General features: G+C 40.7%; 1 protein-coding gene across 1 annotated transcript; it reads left to right on the top strand.

Moving 5' to 3' along the window:
• The first annotated feature begins 14,299 nt into the window (after nucleotides 1-14,299).
• On the top strand, nucleotides 14,300-17,127 carry ccn2a (cellular communication network factor 2a). Its single transcript, XM_046373800.1, has 5 exons — nucleotides 14,300-14,595; nucleotides 14,805-15,021; nucleotides 15,128-15,379; nucleotides 15,503-15,714; nucleotides 15,833-17,127. The coding sequence occupies exons 1-5, from the start codon at nucleotides 14,533-14,535 to the stop codon at nucleotides 16,127-16,129; spliced, it is 1,041 nt and encodes a 346-aa protein (XP_046229756.1). The 5' UTR covers nucleotides 14,300-14,532; the 3' UTR covers nucleotides 16,130-17,127.
• Nucleotides 17,128-18,470: the final 1,343 nt, after the last annotated feature.

The following is an 18,470-nucleotide window of genomic DNA, read 5'->3' as shown; positions in this document are numbered from 1 at the left end:
GTGTCTGATTTAAATACCAGAATTCCTGAAGACTTGTACGTGTTGAATTTTCTCCACATGCAGGGACAAGACAAAACCTTGAACTTGAATCTGTTGTTTTGCATTATCGGACTCGCCCACATTCATTTCTAGTCAATCCACTTATCTAACCAATAATCTGCAATTATCCACAATATAGAGGGCTTGTTAACGCCCTACGTGCTGACTGGACAAACACCTCAGGCTTTCCCTCTCATACTTTTAGTCCACCTCCCTCCTTTCTCTTCAGCTCTGCTGTTGGCTGACCAAAACTGAGGAATTCATTATACTGGAAACTTTTGCAGAACAAAGTAAGCCAAGCAGAGCAAGGCTATTCTTTCCTGGCCTTCCTGACAATAAAGCCTTGGCACACAATTGGCTTGTTATTATTGCTACTGATTACCATTGTTCTTTTGCCATATGAGCTATGACCACAGCTACCTGGAAGCCTTGTTTTTGCCCTGAACAGCCTGCTTCTTTCTGTAAAGATAATGGATTTAATTTGTGTTTGAAAGCAGAGTTTTTCATAGGAATTTTGGCATGACAAAGGGCCTAAATGATCTGAAAATATTCCAGTCCTCTGAACAATCGAGTGGTCAGTTCAATTTCAGTGAGACAAATATTATATCTGGATATAACAAACACAGTTCTTCATGCATCCATTCAGTATCTATAACCATTAATGCTTTGCAGAGGTGTGGGGAGCTGGAGTCTATCCCAGCTCATAATGGATAAAAGGTGGTGAACGCCTTGAAAAGTGTGTGACAAGGCTGGTACACAGTACTGTAGACTGTTCACACTAGCCTCCAGACCAAAGGGAAGTTTAGAGTTATTTATTCACTGAACATGAATGTATTGGGTCTGTGGGAAGAAACACAAGCAGATATGAGACTAACTCTCACACAGAAAGTAGCCCGTTGGTCAGAAAGAGCTATTAGGTGTCAAAGGTGGCAAAGTTGTACATATTAAATTATAACATATACAGTTTATAAGGGTGGGATATTGCAGGACAATTTGTCCAGGAGTCGTAAAAAGACAGATATTGCAAATCCCTGTAGTCTGCTACCATTTGGGACTGTTTGTTGTTAGTATTTATTGTTCTTGGTACTTGAGAAACTTAACAAACAACATAACAGCAAATTGATGAGGTTGTTCTCTTTGTCAACGATTCAACAGATTTTATTCTACAGGATACCCCTGCGGCATATCATCTGCAGATTTTTTAATAATGTAGAATTCAATTTTTTGTAGATACGATCCCGAACTGCATTAGAGGTGAAACTGCCTCAACTCAATGAGTCAATTCAGACCAGATTTTTTATTCTCTTAATAGACCGGGCTTGGTTATATTGATTACATTACAAATATATTGTATTATAAATACTGATATATTTCAAATATAATACATATGCATACATTCAAGTCACTTGCATGGATTACACATATTTGTGCTATTCTCGTGCATTACATTTGACAGTTCAGTCGACCATGCAGAGTATCAGGGAGAAGCTGGGGCGTGCAGAGCTGCATGCATCAGAGAGATCTTATGGCTGGTGACGGTGTCGGGCTGGGGTGGGCTCCGTCTGAAAAACTGCAGACCTTGACAGGCTGGGGTTGGGTAGGGCTCGAACACCACAGGCAGGGTTCTGATCTGTATGTCCCAATAAAGTCTAAATAAACAAAGTCCCCAAGTTACCACTGATGTGTACTGTATTACATCTTGTCATACTGTTTCCATATCCAAATATTTCCTGCAGTTGAATGACTCCAAATCAGACATCATTAAAATCATAGTTCCTGGTCCAACCACTAGCATTATCAGCACTTTGTTCTTTGTTTCGGTGTCTTTTGTAAAAGGATAAAACAAGAAGCCTGTGATGCAGGTGAAATGTTTTATCCCAAGCAGGTGACTCAAATGGCGCAGTCTCGTTTCATTCTTCTCATTTAGAGAGCAAAGTAGGTTTTCCAAGGTAATACATGATAAAAGTTCGGAAAACATGCCTAATGCATACTGAGCACTCTTGTTCAGTATGTTGTTGTTTCACAATGTATTTATGAAAATCCATCTTTCTCCTGTCATTTAAACATTTCTCAGTTTGATATGTTTGACTTTGTTTCAAATCCTTTACTGCTCCATTTCCAGTAACTTGAGGAAATGCCATTTCTGGGCTGTCCCACTAAATGCCACATATAGGCGGCCCCTTTTAATACTGCAGGGTACGCTGCTCTGAAAAGCCCCTCCAAAATACTCTGCAGGGCGTTGTGTCCTGAATGTCCTGAATGTCCTGCACCTGCATAAACACACTGAGCCAGAAGGGCTGCCTACCGCCCTGCCAGGCAAGCTAAACCACATGTCCATAAGGCAGGAGAATAACATACCTGGGAACAGTTACCGTGAGAAGCAAAGGTAAAGCAGAATACAGTTAACCACAAAGGTTGCCATCAAAAGGTATGGTAAGAAAGTTGCAACCTTCAGTTTATACATGCTTGGTAAAAGTCAAAATGCAAAGTAAGGTTTAATTTTTCAAGTATGCGGTAACAAAATAAAGAACAGTATGTACTATGTAAAAGCCATAAAAGAGCTAGTGAAAAATCTTTGGCTATCAGACACAGGGAGAGAAAAAAGAGAAACCAGATGGGTGAAGGAGAAAGAGAAAAGGAAAAAATGTCAAAACTGGAATCAGATTGGGTGAGAGAAACAATTTGGAACTAATTAAGTGAAATGAGCATTACAGAGGGCAAAAGGAAAAATGTGTTAAGAGCAGTGTGAGTGAGAAACGGGCCTCTGACACAGGCTGCGTATTGACATGCTATGACAGAACACCTACCTGTCAGACATGTCCTGCAAAGGTTCTCCTCAGTGGGACAAGGCTTCATATTCACACAGCATCACATGACACCTTGTAGTTACGTAACTGTCACAACCTTCAATCATTGTATTGTAAGTGAGACCTCACAAGGGGCCCTGGCCATACATGCTGTACTACTTTATAGCACAGGAGGCCCTGTTTTTGCCTGAAGGGCCTCCATATTTGATCCCGGAGGTGTCTAAACTTAGAAGATTTGATTTAGTCAAGCTTGTTTGATCAATTAACCCTGTAAAGCCCAAACCATTAAATAATTGACAGAATTATTCCATCCTGCAGGTATCTGATTGTATACATCAGGTTTTTCAGGGAAAAAATATTACAATACTCATGTGGAGGGCTGAAAAACTCAACGATCAAATATGATACGTTTGGCATTAAAGGGTTAAAAAATACTAACAGTGAGTAATAAACATCCTCTTTCTGATAACCTCTAGTTAATTTGTAGAACTTAAAGATGTAACATGCAACATAAAACACTTCCACATTTCATTATTTTCAGAAAACCAAATGAAGGAATAAATGAAGGAATAACTCAACATTTTATGAAATATAATTAGTTTATTTCTTGAGAGTTAGATGAACAGAATGATACCTCACAGCTGACTCTTGAGGTATCAGGAGCCAGGAGGACCGGCTCTGTCCAAAAGTACCAAAGTCTGCCTGCGCCTCTAAAGCAAACTTATACGTTATATTTAAGTGTAAACTGACAAGTTGCTGTTTTACAGGAGGTTATGATTCTGATGATGATGAGACTATTTCTTGGCAGGGCCGAAGACTTTCACTGCAATTTTAGTGGTAATGTAATATTTTAAGGAAAGAAACACAAATGTTTTTGTAGGGAAACAAATTTCCCAAATGGAGTTTATTCACAAAAAATTTACCTCTACACTGTTCTAAAACATTTGCGCTAATGCCCTGATTCACTCCTGGTGAGAGTGGAAAACATATGCCTTCCTGTCTGTCCCGAGGTAGGAGAAACAGCTTGGGTTGTCTGCTGTCGGTTTGACAGCTACCTGCGTCATCACTTCCTCCTCACTTTGCTGAGGAATCCACCTTCCGCCGTTCGTGCTGGGGGAATATTCCACGTTGTTGTGAAGAGGATGATGGGAGCATAATATTTTCCACTGTCAGTTTGAATGGGGCAAGTTTGCCACAAAGTAAAGAACACTGTCAACATAGGGCACAGCTGGATTTTTACTGACTTTATTTGAGAATGCTGAGATACCAAACAGCCAACGAATAGTATGTGCATTTACCTGAACTTATTCTTACCTATTTTTTTTTAACCAATAAATCTTCATTGTTGTGTCCTTCCTTCACTGAATTACTGGATATATGAAAAATGCATTACTCTGTCTCTCTTGATTGTCAGTGGCTTCGAGAATAGCAGCAGCCATTCTACTTGGAGTCCATAGAAAACATGATACTATGAGAGATACTTTTAGCAAAGGAGACGGAAAACAGTGAGTAAGGACAGTCCAGCTGTGACCTTCCAGCTAACAGACACACAGACGAGCGCAGAGGGGTCAGATTGCCACCAGACAGACAGACAGACAGACAGACATGGAGCGAGGGTGTAGACTGCAGTCTGACCTTGCAGCTCACAGACAGATGGGGAGAGGCCTTTCGTTCCAGACACAGACAGACAGGGAGGGGTCCTGTTAGCCACTCTGCAGAAACTGCATATCTGGAAACAATTAGAGCAGATGGGAACCTAGACCAGGCTGTTCCTATAGTACAAGCACAGTTCCATGAGAGTTTATTGAGAACAGTTTGCTCTCCTGATGACTATTTGTTCACCAAAACCGCCAGTCGCAAAAGTACATTTCATTACTTCATCAACATCCTACGAATCAGCAGCTAACAAAATTATTTTTCAATCCTGTTGAGTTAAGAACACATTCGTGTTTACATTCACAGCCTAGAAAAAGGGAAAGCCCTCAAAGAGTAATATTTTCACAGCCGTTTATAAAGGAACAGTCCTCCTCGCACTTATCGTTCACCTTTTGTTCATTCTGGTTAGTCATCTGAAAACCTCTTTTCTTTTTGCAGTGTTCAGCACTAACATCTCCATCAGAGGACGGATCTATTGTTGACTTTGAGTAGTCTTTCATTTGCAGACTACACAGACACAGGCTTTGGTCATCAATGCCAAAGGGTCTGACCGGATTTCACTGGTGAAGCTAAAACTCCAGCAGTGATGAAATGTGCTCACTGCACACCTCGCTAATAAGAGCGTCTGTGGTTTGAACATTTCAAATTGAAGGTTTTTTTCTCTTTGTGCTCCAGTTCCAGTATGGGAATAAGTCTTTATGACATTACTTTCCATACAGTTGCTAGAATCATACAATAACAGTTTTGATTACATAAGAGTAGACAGTGCACAGACTCACTTATTAACCCTCTCTTTTAGGGATCATCCATTAACGTGAAACAAGGGACAAAGTATCTATAGAAAGATTAAAACCCCTTTGATTTTGTCCATCAAATTCAACATGTATCAGCAGTACAACCCAAGCATTTGTAACAATATTAGCTCAAGGTGCATTTAGTGACTGTTCCAAATCTTTCAATCATATGACATGATCTTCATCAGCTGTTTCCTCTGCTATAATACTTTTATATTATCAATAGTTCAATTGACAGTGATATGAGAAAGGGGGTGACAAACTCACAGAGAATTATTAACTCACTATTCAGTTTCACTCAGATCGGAACTTTTCACCATCTTTCAGTTCAATCTTATGGTACTGTGGCCTGAAACGTTATACCGTTTTCAATCTCATCGCTCTAATCAGCGTGGTTTTTAGCAATAACAGCAGGTAGACGTCAGTAATCACTAGCTGTTGAACATAGTAAAGTATTTAGCAGTCAAAGAGCCTTCAGCAGTCGGGGTGTGGGTATGTTCAAAAATGAGGTAATTAAGTAGCTTATGAATAATTGGTATGTTTGACTGAGGCAGCTTACAGTAAAATGAGAAATGTATTCCTGGGCAGCAGCTGAAAAATAATCAGAGACTAGTTAACACGTTCTGAAGTGAGAACACTCTCGTTCTGACAGTAAATAAACTGTAAATGCTGCCATTAAGCTGGAACTGTATGAGAGCACAGTTCTGCTGCTAACAGCCAGTAAATAACCATCCAGTAAAACAGACAGTAAACACACACACACATGCATACACATGCATACACAGATACACACACTCACTCATACTTTCAAGACCAGGTTCACATCTCAAGTGAAAAAAAGCATACGAATTAAAGTGAAACCTTTAAAAAAGTCCAATGTTAGAAAAACAGTCTGAGTTTATGTGATGTTGAAGAACGTGAAGGTGAAGTCTTGACAAGGATCACTGCACATCACGGACTGAAACACCTGTCTGGGAAGCAAAAATCCACAAAGTAAAATGTCCGTTATTTTTCTCAGCTTGAAGTAACATTTACCTTGGCAGTGAATGAGACAAAGCAGCAGCGTGTGATTAAAGCCGATGTTTTTATTCAAGGCTTTTACAGGAAGCTAATTAGCTGAGGTATGCAGTCGTGTGCCAAGCTAATAGGGGGAAGCTGACATTCCTGCAGTGAAGCGGTGGCCTCAGAATATGCATTTACATTCACTGCCTACCTTGTGTGCGCCACAAGACTTTCAATTCAAACAGTTCAAAGCATGTTTCTTTTTTTTTTCAAATACTGAAAAAAGTTAGGATGTGGTCTGGCTCAATGAACTACAAGGTGAGTAAATTTGAGAGAAAAAAAAAACTGAAAACCTGCTGAGGTTTTTAAATGGATGATAAGTCACTTTGAAATCAAAAAAGTGTCAGTCACTGATTCTGGTGCTTCAGAGATGCACTACCAATGCATCCATTTCAAAAATGATTTGTTTGGTAAAACAGTATAGTGCCTCCAATGCTACAAGGGGTGTCACATGATAAAAGCACATGCACATTGTGTTTTACCTGACTGGTTAGGCAGATACATTGCCAGAGGTATTAGCCAGTTAATGAATGAATAATAATGGCAAAGAACACCAACATCTGTGATTATCCAACGTGAAACTAACTTAAACAAGAGTGATAACGGACTTGTTCAACAGTTAACCTCGCAGCAGAAAGCACACACCCACAACACTGAACAGTAACTGCTGGGCAATGGCTTCGCTCGCATTTGAATGATTGTGGCATGTAACAGAGTTGTTTATTCATGTTTTTATTATACTGAAAAATATAAGAGAGCTCCAAGTTAAGCACATGTATCTCTCAGCTGGAACTGCAGGGCTGTCATTGTAGTCAGGCAGTTCTAGAGGAGTACTGAGGGAGTCCTGAAGGGTGAGGGGGGCTTGATTATTCTACAGTGTTACCAGCCCCAGATTTAAGGTTTGCAGGTTGACGACATTTAGCTCTTGTTCTTATAGAGGTTAACTGTACTAATTGCAAGCTGTTTTTGACAGTTTGAAATTGGAGTAATCACAAGGCAAAATGACAGCTTTATTGCAAAAATGAATTGCTTCTTTCACCACAGTGAGTGTTTGCTGGATGGCCAGTTTTAGTTTAATTTCTCTTCACTTGCCAATCCTGTCCTCTTCCACAGCAACTTGCGGGTTTCTGTACAGTGAGCCACTCTTAACATACAGACTGGAAGCAGGAACAGCGATCCTGCTCCTCAAAGAAATTCTCTTTTTAACATTTAACTCTGTGTTGTGTTTGTTTAATCTGTGTGGAAACAGAAATGTTAAAAAGTCAGTTTGAAGTTTCAGTTGCATGCTGTCACTTAATGAAAACAGTTTATCTAAAAAGTTTTCCAGCATGTTAAATGACAACTTGGTATTTTTTATATTTCTGGATAAGCTAATTACCTCCTGGCTATAGTCATGAAAATAGTGTCATTTATTTTGTCTAACGCTAGGCAAGCAGCAGATGTCGAACTGTTCCTTTAAATGAACATACCTCCAATGAACTGACAAGCTGAGTAATTCCCAGTGTGCTCCAGCTAAAGTCCACCATTGTAGTTGCAGCACTGTGTGTGGCCACAGTGAAGAACCATGCTATATTTAGACACCACCACCTGAAATGGACAGAGCATCTTCTGGGTCATAGATGCTAGATGACCCACAGAGTTCAAAGTTTGATTTAGCACAAGGTGGCTTTCAATTTGAAAAAGGATTTTGGATTTGGATTTTACTGGCAATAGCTTCATAATGATGGTGACTAGACTGAAGTCAGATTGCCCCCTGACTTTGCCTTGTTTCAGTTGACCATCATGGTTCAAGAGTGGGAACGAACTGTGTCAGAAATGATGTCTAAGATTAGAAACGCCCTCGACCTCCAGCTGACAGGTCACCAAAACAGAACAGAGACCATCCTGGACTCACATGGAGTTATGTTTAAGTAAAGACCACCTGACTTCCATATCCATGTGTGTGGCAGTAAATCTACAGCTGAGATGAGTTTCTGCTGTTTGTTGAAAGAGCTACAGCCCAAATTCTCATCAGTGTCTCTAGTCTAAACACTTTCCAGGACACAGGTTTTAAAAAGGTACTTTCCGCTCTCTCTCTCTCTGTGTGTCTTTGACAATGCAGCCCCCCACACCACACACACACACACACACATACACACATAAACACACACATTTGTATCTGTACAAATGTTCCCAGGCACTCAGACCAGTGCTGGTTTCCACCTGTGTGCTCCAGCCAGTGAGAAATTCTTTGTCCAAGGCACATGAAAGCAATATCTTTTATCCCTTATTAACACAGACTGGCAAATGCATTCCCCCAGATGACCCTAACTAAATGATTTATGGGAAAATTTGACCAAAAAATGCAATCTACCTTCCAACTATGCCCCTTTGGCATCAAACAGTCAGTATATTATACCTCGGCCCATTACCCCGAGTAATCATAAACCCAGCTATTTCGTGCAGGCTGTGCCTGAAAAAGATTGGGTCTCATATGCATGTTTCCAGCCTGAACATTTTCCACCACTCTAGGCTTTAAATAGACACAGTTTCCATCTTGACAGTTCATCTGCCCACCAACCCCATTGTTAAATCTCAACAAATCATCCCAGGCTCCAAATCCATTATTAGTTTCCACTGCTTGTCTCTTCATAGGCAGACTTCAAAAAGGTTCCATCAGTTTCCAGCTCTTTTATCTGACCAGTCCCTTCCCCCGTTGTCAATAGATCTTGATCCCATCCATTTAAAATTTCTCCATGAGTGTTTTTACAGACATCCTTCAAATTGTAAAATAAAGCAGCAGTTTACTTTCCCAGTATGCCTTTCTGCTCCTGTTGGCTCATACGTGTTGCAGACGATAGTAATGTTATGCACTTATTCTACTGTCTTGGCAGGGTTGTTCCCTTGTTCTGCATTCCTAATTTGTGCAATGTGTGCAAAGTTAATGCAAAAATATGTGCCTAAAACTAAAACTAAAATGTCTAAAAGATCAATAAATTACAATTAACTGTATTTTCCCTCCTTTCTGCAAGCATGTTGTTTTCCACTTTTCCATCCTCACCGTCTCTCTGCAGGCAGCCCAGGAGTTCAAAGAGGCAGAAATATACAGGCAGGAAAATCATTTTGAGATCTTGGTTTCATGTTCAGTTTACACAGTGGTATATGATGGTTGGTTTGAAGGCTGAAGCCAGGGAACATTCCTCAAATAGCCTGCCAGCTACCACTAATGGAATTTAGTTAAATGGACAGCTAAGTGTTGATAGCACAACCAAAGCTTCAAATATGGACCCTGTTTGGGAAAGAACATTCTGGTGTTGCCTGTATATATATGCATGTACATAAACATATACATATACATATACATATACATATACATATACATATACATATACATATACATATACAGTTCCAACTATGGGCCTCTTACCCTACGTTTTTATGATTACGGCTGCAGAATTAGTGATTACCTAAGAAACAAAATAAACTTATAAATACTTATAAATACATTTTTTTTCAAACTGCCGTAAATTGGAAAGCACACAAGCAAATTAAAAACAGATGATTTTAGGAACTGCACATGTGCTAAAAATGTTCACTATGAAATTAAAGTCTATATCCAACCTGGGGTGGAAATAAAATGTAACCTCAGTACAGAGTGTTCTGTGTTACTGACTGGCCTTTTTTTAATTTTAATGTTTATCCTCCTATTCAGCTTTTAAAGTGCTGGGAATGTATGACTATATGTTAGCCATACAGACTACAAGCAGCTTGTGCATGGAAACGAGACGTCCCACAGGGCACAGAGGCCTCCTCTGTAACATCAGCATCAGGTATGACATCATCAACCATGGAAATGCACACACATGAAAACTGGGGAATAATATCCACTTTCCTCACCTGAAGGAAAGACTGAATAAGAATGTTGTCGTCACCAGAGCCTGACGTGGGTATATAAAAATGTAACCTTGTCAGACACTGACTCTGTCATCGCCACAGAGTCCACAGTCCATAAAGTTGGACACTTCCCAGCTGACACAGTCATGAAGCCTTGTGATGTCACACAGTAGCTATGAAGCAGTGACCTAATCAAGCTATAAGTAGCTGGAAGCAATGTGTGTAAATCCAGACTAGGATAGATGGCGGGCCTTGAGGTGGATTTACTACGTGAGTCATATGACCTTAAATCAATGTGACTTCAGAGCTAACTTAGGATCATCCCTACATCAGGTCATTAACTTGATAAGAATGCACTTTCATTTGGAAACATAATAAAGTGTGAAACAATACATCAACGTGATGTTATTCTTGTTAAATGCACTGGTGTCAGCTGTTGTATTTTACACATTTTTTCCACTTTTCCACTGTTGATAAAAAACGAGAGTACTGCAAACCAATTATAAAGCATAAAGAGTGACTTTTACTTTGACATACTTCCTCTTGAAATTTAGCATCTTGCATTTCACTGTTTTGTTTTTCTGGTACACAGTTACAGGTTTGTTGACTCTCAAGTCAAGTGTCATTTTCAGCTGTAGCAGTCGTCAGTTTTCAAAAACAAAAAACAAAACAAAACAAAAAAATCTACCGTAAGCTATCAGCACCAAATGACACACCAAAGTACCTTGTAGCATTTAGATAAAGATCCAGATTGTCACTGTAATCAAAAAAGAACTAAAAAAGAGAGTCAATATTTGACTTAGATTCATCAAGCGGACACAAGTGCAACTTCAGCTGAAAACTAATGCTGCTCCAAGTGTGCTGAATATGTAAATACACAGCTAACATCGTATCATACAGTGTTATCAGGCCATTGTTTTGTTTTTACAGCCTGTTTTGCTAAAATTGTTGGGGGGTTTCACTGAAAATGGAAACAAAGGCCCTGTTATTTTAAGAGGGACGTCGGGGGGGCTTATTTTGTGATGGTTCAGTTGGTGTTTTATTGGTTTGACTTTTTATTCTGGACCAAATGTCACAACAAAAGATCCACCAGTTTCACATGGACCGAACATTTTCAGACTTTGCTGTACAATATATTCAAAGCTGCACATGTTTTGGCTTAAATCTTATCATCATAACATGTAAGTTAAGAAGATTTAAGGTCAGACAGCTTGCACCCAGCTATGTTTAACAACACTGATGCCAACAAGCACAAAGCTGGACAGACTCTCCTGATGCTTTATCACCACCACTGATTTTCACCCACAGCTACTTTCTTAGATAAATAGCTCCGTCTATACTTAGCCTTGACATATCTGGGCCCACCTCACACGGAGCCATATGTTTCCTTTGGCCACCACAGTCAACTCGTCCACACATCCAGGTCTGCAAAACAGTGAGCACGTGGCTCGTCAGCTTCCTGATTTTCAGAAAAAATATGAGTTTCCTAACTTACAGTTACAATAAAACAGGGACTGTCCAGAACAAAAACAATCAGGAGTCATCATTTAGCTTTGACTTTCTAATATAATATTCACTTTCCCTAATAGTCTTGCAAGTGATAGGCTAGTCATAGTATACCATTTAGATAATACTCATTCAGATCTGAGCCTATCTAAAACAATTCTTGCAGTCTTTAAAAGGCATTAAAATCAGTCAAAATCAATCGAATTGTGACATTTACAGCAGGATTTCACTTTCAAACGACATTCCCAACAGCCATTCAAAGAAACCGACTGTGATGTAAGATTGATTGACTTAATAAACAAGCTGACAGAAACTGCCTTTCTCTGCATGTAAGATAAAGATGCCTGCCAAGTTTGAGTGTTGTTTTGCAGCGTGGCTGAAGTACGTTCCTCTATCAAGCTGTTTCCTTTAGATATCAGGGGTTTGAAGTCTGGGGCCTGAGGCTGCAATGAGTGACACTGCACATACACACACGCACACACACACACACGCACACACACACCGTTTCTCTGGTCTGTTTTGATAGACAGAATAGTCCACACATACGCATTGCACTCTCACTCACGGCTGTGTTTTTCTTGCTCATATGCGCTAACAGGAGTCCCTACTGTACTGAGCCAGCATAGAGAAAGAACATATCCATATTAGGAAAAGAGCAGACGTCCTTATATGGGGAAGCTTCCTCTGTAGTAACAGCCCTGTCTGCTGGCTTCTCACTCACATTCCTTCAGCTCCAGGTTTCTCTGGGAGATTTTCATTTCCGATTTGCTGGCTGAAGAAGGAGCAGGGCCGCCTTTCATAAGAGTCTGGCCTAGTGTGTGATCCCCTTTTTCAAAAAAAAAAAAAAAAAATACACAAACCTCCGTCTAGCCTCTTTCCTGCAATGCTCCACTCTCGGGTTTGATGTAGTAAAATAAGCCTGGCTAGGGACAGGGCACACCTGGCCTTTTTAACTTTGTCATAGACTAAACCTCATTACGCAGGTGAGAAGCCGGAGAACATGTAGCCTTTGTTCCCGAAATATATGCCCCTCGTGCCTTCATGGGCCAGGCTACAACATCACTGAAGTCTACTCAGGCGTTTTAATTGTCTTGACTAAGCCCTATTGGAGTCAAAACCTCCTGTCAGATGTGAAATAAAATCCCCAGCCTTTGTTTGCAGCAGAATCCTCAAAAAAAATGTCACCTTTTCGGGAAGCAAGAAAAGCAGCCTAATGCTCAAATCATCCATCCATCCATCCATCTTATCCGTCAGGGTCGCGGGGGCAATGCTCAAATCAACAAACATCCATTTTGGGATGAGCCATTGACTGAGAACATTAGTCTTTATCCCCTGAATAGCTGTCTCTCATATCTTGACAGGGAATCAAATTCAGCTCAGGTAACCTAAGAAACTCCACAATACCAAAAACATGCACATTAGGTTAATTGGCTACTCTACATTGCCCCTAGGTGTGAGTGTGAGAGTGTATGGTTGTCTGTCTTTGTGTGTTGGCCCTGCGATTGACTGGCGACCAGTCCTGGGTGTACCCCCCCTCTCGCCCGTAGTCAGCTGGGATAGGCTCCAGATCCCCCACGACCCTGACGGATAAGCGGTATAGAAAATGGATGGATGGATGTTTATGAATACATCAGTCACAAGGGCCATATTTCCAAAGAATATGTGCTGATAAGATTGACATAATTTTACTTCTGGAGTATTTTTATGCTGTAGTATTGCTACTGTTAATTCGGTAATTTTCTAAATAAAAGCAAATAAAATCATAACAGTAAAATAATCTGTATATCAAACAACAAGACTGGAGCAAGAAGATGTAATCGAACTGCTTCTTTCATGTCTAAGAGATCACAATGTGTTTAATGGGTAGTGCTCAAAGCTGCAGTTCAGCCACTGATGTCAGTGCACAAAAATGCCGCCACAGTGTCCCAGATGTAACAACACAAGTACAAAAGACTGCTGCAGTTGCCAGGTATCTGTGCAGGAATGTACACCTTGATAGATAACCTGTTAATGAATTTCCTCTCCCAATAGCTTGCTGTTAATTTACTTAAGTACAGTCTGTCTGTGGGATGCTGCTGTTGTGGCTTCCAAGTCTAAACTACCTGCTACACATCAATCAGTTTATTTAATCACTGCAAGTTGATGCAAGTTTCTACCTGCTGTTCAATCTTTCATACAAAGCTCTTTGTGCCTTCGTTTTGAACTGTGCTGATTTTTTTTTTCCTTTCTTCTTCTTCTTTTTTTTTTTTTTTTTTTAAAAAAATAATATTTATAGGTACCGGCTGTCTGTTTGTGAAGTCAGTCTTCAGGAATTCCCAGTGTGGGGTCCCAGGCCTCTAACCAGACTTAACCTCCCATTCCAGATGAAAGCCGCTCTGAGAGAGGCAGTGTTGTTTGGCCGAGCTGCAGAGCCTTGCCTTCAGACAGCAGGAATGTGGGATGTCTGGAGTGGGGGTCAGGAAGCGAGGAAAGAATGCCAAGTATGTCCATGTTTGTCCAGGGCTGGCTCTCCATTCAGCTCCCAGTGACGTGCTCCGAGGGCCAGCGAGTATAAAGGCAGCTCGACTCTACAGTCAGAACTCAGATCAACTCCTCTACCGAAGCTAAACTCTAGCTTTGACCGAGTAAGAAAGAAAGACTGTGACCGGAGCAGCAGAGAAACGCTACGAGACAAACAAGACAAGAGATCAACTTGATCATAAAAGGTGACTCAAGCTCAAACTCTGACGCTAAAGGAAGACTTTCTCAGCGAGACTTAAGGAAAATTTAGAATCGATTTCTACAAGGAAGAAAAGATGTCTGCTGGAATAAAGAAAATGATCCTGCTGCCTTTCATCTGCATCATGATCTCATACATGGTAAGTCAAAATTACAGTAAAAATAACTATAGGCTGTTCTTTTCACTCAGGTTTTAAATACATGAGCAATGTATTGAGTGTTTGAACTTTGTCCTTATCAAAACATGGCATAAGCTCTGACTTTAGAAGGCACTGCATTCTCCATGTGCTGGTTTTATGACTGCAATGATTTATAACTAAACATGTGTCTGTATGTGTCATGTGCTCAGGCTGCAGGTCAGGAGTGCAGCAGCCAGTGTTCGTGCCCCTCTACTCCCCCTCAGTGCCCCCCAGGAGTGAGCCTGGTGCTGGATGGCTGTGGCTGCTGCAGGGTGTGTGCCAAACAGATGGGAGAGCTGTGCACTGAGAAAGATCTCTGTGACCCACACAAAGGTCTCTATTGTGACTTTGGAGCACCCATCAACAGACGCATAGGAGTCTGCACAGGTGAGCCATTACAATGACTTTTTCTCTATTCTGCATCAAAACCTGCCTTGAACATCCGTCGTGTACAAAGCGATTCGTAACCTTTCCCTTGTCCTTTTCCTCACAGCTCGAGATGGAGCCACCTGTGTGTTTGGAGGCATGGTGTACAAGAGTGGAGAGACTTTTCAGAGCAGTTGCAAGTACCAGTGTACCTGTCTGGACGGAGCCGTGGGCTGTGTCCCTCTTTGCTCCATGGATGTCCGTCTGCCCAGCCCTGACTGCCCCATGCCAAGACGGGTCAAGGTGCCAGGGAAGTGCTGCGAGGAGTGGGAGTGTGATTCTCCCTACAGACAAAGCTTCATGGGCTCTGCTTTGGCTGGTAAGTTAGTTTCCGTTTCCATATCAGAAGATAGTTTTTAAGCACATGGTACTGTAGTTGGTCTTACAGAAGCGAGCCATAATCAGGATGTTTTTTAATCCAATGTTACTCCTGTGCTTGCAGCCTACAGAGAGGAGGAGACCTATGGCCCAGATCCCTCCATGATGAGGGAGAACTGCCTGGTTCAGACTACCGAATGGAGTGCGTGCTCTAAGACTTGTGGCCTTGGGATCTCCACCAGGGTTACCAATGACAACCGTGAATGCCGCCTGGAGAAACAGACCCGGTTGTGCATGGTGAGACCATGCGAGTCCCAGCTGGAGCAGAGTATTCGGGTGAGTCTTTGCTCAACTCCACTGCTTTCAAGAACTCTACAGGTTCAAATTCAGCCTTTAAATAACCAAAGAATGCTAATGCTAATGAAGTTGTTTTCTCTTTGTTTTCTTCCTACAGAAAGGAAAAAAGTGCATCCGTACTCCCAGACTCTCCAAGCCCATGAAGTTTGAGATCTCTGGCTGCACCACCACCAAGTCCTACAGGCCAAAGTTCTGCGGTGTCTGCCTGGATGGCCGCTGCTGCACCCCTCACAGAACCACCACCCTGCCCATGGAGTTCAAATGTCCCGATGGACAGGTCATGAAGAAGCACATGATGTTCATCAAGTCCTGCGCCTGCCACTACAACTGCCCCGGAGAGAACGACATCTTCGAGTCCATGTATTACAAGAAGATGATGGGAGACATGGCATGAGCCACTGAAGGACGACCACAGCTTATGACTTGAAAACAATACAGAACTCCATCTCATTTTGCAGCTCAGTATATATGTTTATGTTTTATTTTGTTGATTTCTCATTGTAAAAGAAGTCCAGACACTCAAGTGTCTGTGAGTTTTGTATGGCTGGTGCACATCAGCCACATAGACTCAGACAGAGGGTTGCAAAGCAGCTCCAACTGATTCCTGCACTATAACTTCTATTTTTGACAAACCTACTGTCAGGTTTCTGCCCATTTCCCTTGAAATCCCTTTTACAGACCCGTCCATTTTACTGTATGCGTTTGTATACCTTATCTAAACCATGACCTCCTCTCCAAATGAGGTGTCTAATGTGTCCCCCCCCCACCCTCCGAGCCCAGACCAGACCTGCAAACTCTAAGCAGCTGTAGATGGAGCACGCAGACCACAGCAGGCCAGTGTTCCCCTGTCTGAATGTGTTCTTGTGTGTGAGTGTGTGTGTGTGTTTGCATCTGTTAGTGCAGGCCTGAATGTCGACCTTGTCTCTGTGTCTGTGCTGTTCACTCTGCTCACAGAATAGACGAAAGGTCAGAGTTTCCGCGCAGTATGTGGATGAGAAAGCAAGCAGCGTGCTGAGTTTAGGGTTAGATATGGAACACAGTGGGCTTTGCCACGGCACTGAGAAAAGAAAAAAAAAGTTGACTATTGCTGATTCAGGTCAGAAGGAAGAAACCAAGTATCTATAGGAACAAAGTGTCTATTTTGTACAAAAATAGAAGAAAAGACTGGAAGAATTGTAATTTCATTCCTTTTTTAATGTTGATGTGTAAATTGTGTATGTATTTGTACAGTTTAAGTTAATTTAAAAGCCAAATTTGTTCTGTGCTTTGAAGTGTATCAATAGTGTATTTTTTGTCAACAGTATTTTTTATTATTTTATTGAGAAGTGTGACAAAAATGTTACATGTTTCACTTTGTAGCTGGAAATAAAACGTTATATTTTTTTATACAAACAGAAGTTCTCCATGTTTTCTGTCCTCACTTTTGATAAATTATGTCCACTGATGTTTAAAATGTTTAAAATCCACTGACATTTAAAACTGTTTGATCCATGTAGTATTAGATTAACACCTCAAACTAGGAGACTCACATGTTATTGCCAGACAGTGCTGGTATTAATTAATAATGAAAACAAATACAACCCTCCCAGAGCTAGTCAGTCAGCTCTGCAGTTAAAGTGAATAAAGTGGATAACTGAATCAGTCATGTGAGTTTTCTTTATGACAGTTCAAGCTAATTCAAACAAAGTGAACTTCTGCGATATCCCACGACTGATGTGTGGCTGTGGATGCCTGTGAACAGTGGTACTTTAATACCCTCATCAGGGACTCTTTTCGTGTGATGTTCTTTTATGTTTGTATAACATCACTCCGTGGCTTCTTCAGTGAATGAGGACATTTAAAAATGTATTAAGTTCACGTGCAGCAAACACCCAGAAAAATGTGTGAAACTGGTGGCTGTCTCCATAACAACTATTGCTCCAAAATTAATTTGTTTGCTGAACTGAAAGAGGATGTTTAAAATTTAATGATCTGAGCGTTATTGCATATCATATTTTGGTTATTTATTTATTTTGTTTTGTAATTTTTACCTAGGACCGGATGGAAACAGATAAACCTAGGATCCAAACGGCAAAAGGGAAATTACCTGACTGTGTTGCCCTTTCAAATCACCTTGCAAACAGCACTCAGTCTAATGTCGCCCTCTGGTGCCCTTTTCATTTTGTTGTCATGAATTTTTCATAATACTTGCAGTTTGTTTTGGCATCTATACAGATAGATATCTACATATCCAAAGGAGGAGCTCTTTACAGTCTTAAACTGTCTGAGAAATAGTTGTAATAGTTGTAATGTTTAGCCTATCGTGCAGGGAAAACTTGATTGGTAGTCAGGCTTTTTATTTTTTTTTTATTTGCAAATACTAGTAATACATTTACAGTAAGTTTCAGTTTTTTACTGTGTCTCCAGCAGCTATATTTACAGTGCATCCGGAAAGTATTGACACTGCTTCTCTTTTCGCACATTTTGTTGTTTGCTGTTTGTTTGTTGCAGTCCCTCATAAAAATCCCTCATAATGACAAAGTGAAACAAGTTTGCTTGATTTTTTTTGCAAATATATTAAAAATAAAAAAACAAAAATATAATATGTACTTAAGTATTCACACCCTGTGATCAACACTTTGTTGAAGCCCCTTTAGCAGCAATTACAACCTCAAGTCTTTTTGAGTGTGATCCTGTAAGCTTGGCACACTTAATTTTGGGCAGTTTCTCCCACCCTTCAATGCAGAGCTTCTCAA

The sequence above is a fragment of the Scatophagus argus genome, chromosome 19 (assembly GCF_020382885.2).
Source record: "Scatophagus argus isolate fScaArg1 chromosome 19, fScaArg1.pri, whole genome shotgun sequence".
Lineage (NCBI taxonomy): Eukaryota > Metazoa > Chordata > Actinopteri > Scatophagidae > Scatophagus > Scatophagus argus.
Note: the sequence above shows the minus strand (reverse complement) of the source record. Positions and strands in the feature narration are given on the sequence as shown.

Coding starts and splice junctions, on each gene's coding strand:
- ccn2a (XM_046373800.1), top strand. CDS start 14,533: ATGTCTGCTGGAATAAAGAAAATGATCCTGCTGCCTTTCATCTGCATC. Junction 14,596..14,804: donor GCATCATGATCTCATACATG/GTAAGTCAAAAT, acceptor TCATGTGCTCAG/GCTGCAGGTCAGGAGTGCAG. Junction 15,022..15,127: donor ACGCATAGGAGTCTGCACAG/GTGAGCCATTAC, acceptor TTTTCCTCACAG/CTCGAGATGGAGCCACCTGT.